The sequence below is a fragment of the Galeopterus variegatus genome, unplaced genomic scaffold (genome assembly GCF_000696425.1).
Source record: "Galeopterus variegatus unplaced genomic scaffold, G_variegatus-3.0.2 Scaffold1202, whole genome shotgun sequence".
In the NCBI taxonomy this organism is placed as follows: domain Eukaryota; kingdom Metazoa; phylum Chordata; class Mammalia; order Dermoptera; family Cynocephalidae; genus Galeopterus; species Galeopterus variegatus.
Genome location: NW_007727313.1, coordinates 178,076 through 184,075, shown reverse-complemented (window position 1 = coordinate 184,075; position 6,000 = coordinate 178,076). Strand labels below are relative to the sequence as shown.

General features: G+C 35.6%; 1 protein-coding gene across 2 annotated transcripts in view; it reads left to right on the top strand.

The window, feature by feature from the left end:
- The first annotated feature begins 291 nt into the window (after positions 1-291).
- DOPEY1 (dopey family member 1) overlaps positions 292-6,000 on the top strand; it is a 77,234-nt gene continuing 71,525 nt past the window's right edge. For both annotated transcript variants that reach the window (XM_008575515.1, XM_008575514.1), the window contains exons 1-2: positions 292-429; positions 5,425-5,606. In XM_008575515.1, coding sequence (XP_008573737.1) covers positions 292-429; positions 5,425-5,606 — 320 coding nt within the window. The remainder of the gene's footprint in view (positions 430-5,424; positions 5,607-6,000) is intronic.

Below are 6,000 nucleotides of genomic sequence, written 5' to 3'. Positions count from 1 at the left end.
AAATTTCCTACTCTTCTGTATCCCTCAATTCTCAAAGCCATTTTTCCAGTTTTAGGAAGAAACACACAATCAGTTATCTTTGAGGCTGTCTTTGAATACTTCCATAACCCTGCACGCTAGAGTTTTGACCACTTTTAATTTAAGAAACATTTTAAAGTTAACCATTACCTTTGTAGCAAGATCATATGAACCCATTTTAATACTTTATTACCTTGGTTCCTCCTACAAACTCTTTTGTAGGTAATGATTTTACATGACTTTGGAATTGGTCTCTAGAGGGACACTGGGAGGATGAACACAGAAGAGCTGGAGTTATTGAGTGACTCCAAATACAGGAACTATGTAGCTGCAATTGACAAAGCACTAAAGAATTTTGAATACTCCAGTGAATGGGCAGATTTGATATCAGCACTTGGAAAACTTAACAAGGTATGTCTGTTTTATCTATTTCATAAAAGGAGTAAAAATCAAAAATCTGTGTTTTAGTTAATGGATTTCTCTAAAATTTTAAGAATTCTAAAACAATCCTTAGATTACTTTTGGTAATACTATTTTATGAGTTGCATACCTGTATAGTCAGGCTTCAGAATTTCTAGTTCAAAGAAACAAAGTGCTTGCAAAATATAGTTATTACCATCATTATTACATATAAAGACATAAGGCTAGGAAGTAAATATGCTAACCATGAAGGCTAGTAAGTTTTTGTAATTGAGCATTATATATGGTTCTGAAGTTCCTGGCAGGAAAATGAAAAACTGCAAATAGACAGCAGTAATTGCTGTGTTCTTTCCAAATTATACATAGCATAAAGGAAACATTTTATATCCAGTCAAGCCTTAGTTATAATTCAGTACTTTTTACAAAGGCAATTCTAAATATAAGCAGTCACTTAGGATTTGGAGCTTGGCCTTGAATGATCCTTCTTGACATGTCTAGTTTTTATACACAGTTACTGTGGTGGCATCACTAACCAACTCCTAGCTTTCCGTTTTGACCTTTTTTTTTTTTTTTTAAACCTAATTCTCATCTCACACCTGTAGTTTGGGGGGCTTTGCGGGGGGGGGGGGTTTCATTTGTTTTAGTTGTTACTGAATAGGAATGCTTCTAAATATTAAAAGGGCTAGATAGAAAAGGAGTGCTCTTCCTTTTTTTTTTTTAACATCAAACAGCTTAGCATACAATTATTAGGAAAGGAATTTGTCTTAAAATACATACCAAGGACACTAGTTTTCAACCTGATACTCACTACAGATAATCAGTTTGATATCTTAAAAAGAAAAGCTTTCATGTTCAATTTGCCAAGGATCTATCTTTTTTTAATTTCTTTTGTTCTTTAATAAAACAAAGCCGTTACTTCCCCACACCCCCTTTATAACATGTGCTAATGTCTAAGCATATAGAATAGACACCTGTGAACAGCAAAATAGACATGGGGCTTTGTGGATCACCAAAACACAAAGCTTCCAACTGCTCCTTTTCAAAAGAGACATTAAAATTTCTTTCAGGATGTGAAATATACTTCATTTCCACTAAATTAGGACATTACTCAAAATGATAAGCACTGTCTGCTACACACCTGAATTCTTCCTTGGATAACTGACCTCTAAACATTCATAGTTCACTTGGTGTTTCAACCAGGAAACCACACTGGACTTGCATAGATATAACTGTAGTTATGGGAAAAACCCATTATAAAGCTACACAACTACGCCAGTTGTCAGGTTGAGGCAATAGCTAATAGCTATACCAATTGTATTGTTAAAGCAATTCATAACTAAAGCCAACAGGGCTAGGGCTCACAGACCCTTCAAACCCATTGTACAGACTGGGTCACAGACCCCTCAAATGCCAGGCTTGGTCACGAGACCCCTCACATGCAGGTCCACACTAGGTAATTGGGAAAGATCCCGGAGCCATTGGCAGACTACACGAGCTCAGTCCTCAGCATCAGCAGTGGTGGCCTTTCAGGGCATCCTGGGGGCCCTGGCAGCAACAGCTTGCAGCAACAACCTCTAGCAGCAGTACCACCCTTCCCGTGACTCCCCCTGGGGGCATGGGGGCTGTGGATCAGAGCTACTTGTTCTTTATACTTAAGTCATAACCCAGGACACTTGGGTGCACATGCGCAATTACATTAGACAATAACCAAGGAACACCTGGGCGCGTGTGCTCATTTACATCAGATGCTCAGCAAGACTCTGAACATCTGAGGGGCCCTTTTCCTATATTTTCCTAACACCCATGATAGGCTTTCACAGTGCAGCGGACCATAACCTTTTTTCAAAATAGGGGTAACTCCGTGTTCTGTGACCCATGACATATTGTGTCACTCAAACAATACACATGAAAACAATAATGCCAAATATAAAAGATAGTTTAAAATAATGTTAAGCAGGCACCAGCAAACACCTGTGGCCCAAAGTAATAAGATGTCTCAAGTCCGAGAATCTCATGTCCAAACAGTACTTAAAGAATTGTCAGTTCAGTGTTTGTTTTAGAGAGTAAGAATAAGAAATTCATAGTCCAGATATCTACTTTAAGGAGCCACTGGTAAAGACAAGATGTTTATAAGTTTTAGAGCACTTCCTTAAGGCTGTGTAATTTCTGGAGCATTTTACACTTATTACTTTGCATCAGGATCTTTACTTATATTTATAGAATTTCTCTACATTAGGGGTCTTCACATGACTTTAAAAGTATTTATTTGTTAAAACTAAAAACCTTGTATTTTTCACATTTATATGGTTTTGATCCAGTGTTCCTTGTTATATATGAGCCAACTGAAGACTTTTGCACATATCTTATATTCAAGAGGTTTCTCCCCTATGTGTTCATTTATGGCTTTGAATTGAACTGCCATGACTAAAGGCTTTCACACACGCTTAACACTTATACAGGTTCTCTCCACAATGCATTCTCATGTGTGCTAGAAAGGCTGTGTGATAAAGAAAGCTTTCTCACATTCTTTATTTAGGGTTTCTCTCCAGTGTGTGTTCTTTCATGTATTCTAAATAAACAATAGTAAACAAAGGCTTTCCCACACACCTTACATTTGTTGCTGTTCTGTCCTAGAACTAGAACAGCATTGTTTACATTCACAGGGTTTCTCTCCAGTGTGAGTGTTGAAGTCTCCGAAATGCACTGGGAGCACCAAAGGCATCCCTACACACCTTATATTCATAAGTCCATCTTGAATGTGTATTATCATGTGTCTTTAAACGCTTTTGAGATGCTTTCCCACATTCCTTACATTCATGGGGCTTCTCTCCAGCGTAAGTGCTTTCCTGATATTGCGAGTAACGAGAACTGAAGGCTTTACCGCACTGTTTACATTCATTGAATTTCTCTCCAGAGTGTGTTCTTTCATGCATTTGAAATAAACTGCCATAAGCAAAGGCTTTCCCACACACCTTATATTTATAAGGTCCATCTCCAGTGGCAGTATCATGTGTCTTTAAAGAGAAATGAAGGTTTCCTCACATTCCTTTCATTTACATAGATTCTCTCCATATTTCTCATAGTCATGTGGCGTGTGACCCAGTGTGAGTCCTGATGTGCATATTAAGGGATGAAGACACATACCAACTTCTCCCCACGCACTGCTTTCACTTGGTTTTACTCCAGGAGGAGTTTTCTTGTTCAGATGACAATCTGGAATCTGGCTGAAGGTTTTTCCATTGACTACCTTCTTCACTTTCACAGACTCTCTCTGCTATATAACTCCGTAGACTTGTCCTGGGATTTTTGTACTGATTGTCAATGTTCTGGTCTTTCCATTCTTTTCCTATAGAGGACAGATTTCCAAAGGTTTCCTACATCACATCTCTGTAGAGATTCTTTTGGGAAGGATCCAACAAAGCCCACTCCTCCAGAGTGAAGTTCGCAGCTACATCCTCAAATGTCACTGAGTCCTAGATGGTAGAGCCTGCTATACTTATGGGACCACCATTGTGTGTGCATTCCATTGTTGATCCAAAGGTCCTTATGTAGCCCATGACATTTCTGGGCATCGGGTATTCCAAAGTCTTCCCTACTACCTCTGTGGCCCCTGCAGGTAATAGCATGACAGGGGCTGAAATGAAGCCATGTGGTGCTGGATTTATCTTAAAATTATATGTACAAGCTTCTGTTTGACATATTAACTTCTAACATTTATCATTTGAGGTTTGAAAAATTCTTGTTTTTGTTTTCCACAACAAATTGCATCCAAAAGTACAAGTTTGCTTAAAGGTAGTTAGATTTTTTCTTTTTCTGAAGAGCCTCTTCCTGAAGACTTACTAGGAACTATTTTTAAAGGCGATTCATTCAATTATGGAAATTAACTTGCCTGATTAGGTACATAATAAGTTTTTTATAGATTAATCAATATTCATGAAAACAAATTTCACCATATCCAGATAACACAAAATAGGATATCCAAGTCATAGATGAAACTTACCTAAAATCATGGTGCAGCAAGGCGAGGATTTTATATATCTATATTTCTTGAAGATAGTCTAAATATATGTTTTAGTATAAATTTGATGAACTATGAGATCTAGTGCTAACTCTTCTGCTGTACTGCCTTCGGTGGTCATTTTATATATTTCAACCTCAGTTCTTTTTTTTGTAAAGGACTTTTGTATATTTCTCGTAGGTCCTAGTTCTAGCATATTATTCTGTATTCATTCTGAGTCTTCATTTTATGACATTCTATTAATATTTTACTATAATACTGTCTTCTAGGTTTATACTGAAGGATTGCATTTATACAATGTTTTTGTTACTAATAATTAATTTTCTCTGGGTGGTTTGTAAGATTGGATATTTTTATAGAAATTCTGCCTTAACCGTTATCTCTAAAGAAATGTTATGGTTGAATAAATAAAGCAAAATATGTTTTGTCCATTGGGAAATTAACTTCATAAAAACAAATAGGCAATTATAATCTCATGTAGATTTTCTTATAGGCATTAGAATTCCTTGCTATAATATGAGGTATAGAGCAGTGGTTGTCCCTCTTCCAACTAAATATCTATGGTGAGGTCAGATTTTCTTCATGTATTTCAAACAAACAACATGTCAAAAATAGATTGAAGGCTGACTCATATGACATTCCAGCTATCTTCTCTTATATCAGGTATTAGAGATTTGCAAAAATCCAAAACAATGCCTCTCTTCTTAATAAATTTATTTTGGAAAATACTGTTTTTCATTAAAAATGTTATTCCTGTTAACATGTAATGGGTTTATTTTTTAAACAAATGAATAAATATTTTTAATTTCCTCAGTTTTAATTTTAAATACGATAGGTATTGATAGCTGTAACTGGCAAAAACAAAGACCTATAATGATAATTTTTGATAGTGCTGTGCTAGAAAATGGAAGTAAAATGAAGTGTAACATTTTTGTTTTTCTCAACTGCATTAAAATGCTTTTTTCAAGGTTTTACAAAATAATGCAAAGTACCAGGTAGTACCCAAAAAGCTGACCATAGGCAAACGCCTAGCTCAGTGTCTACATCCAGCATTACCAGGTGGAGTTCATCGGAAGGCACTTGAAACATATGAAATTATCTTCAAAATCATTGGACCTAAGCGACTTGCCAAAGATCTTTTTTTATATAGGTAAGATTAATTTTGCTATCTATTAACATATAATATAAATAAAGTGTATTGCTAAACTAGTTTATGTTTTCTGCACTAAAAACTAAAAATTTGAAAATTCCTTAATGATTGAAAATTTTCAGATATTGATCTTAAATATTCGAGTTAAGTGATTCAGAAAAAAACTGTACATTCCTTAAGGTAAGTATTTTTTATTCTTAAATGTCATTTTTGAAGAGTTTTTATTCAAAAATGTTGAGACTATAGTACATTCTATCTGTGTAAGTTTGAAAACTAGCCTGAGAAAAAATAAGACACCTTGATCTCTCGGCAACTTTCAATATTGTTGACCATTATCTACTTAAAACAGTCTTATCCGTTGGCTTCCATGATACCACATTCTTGTTTCATTAGT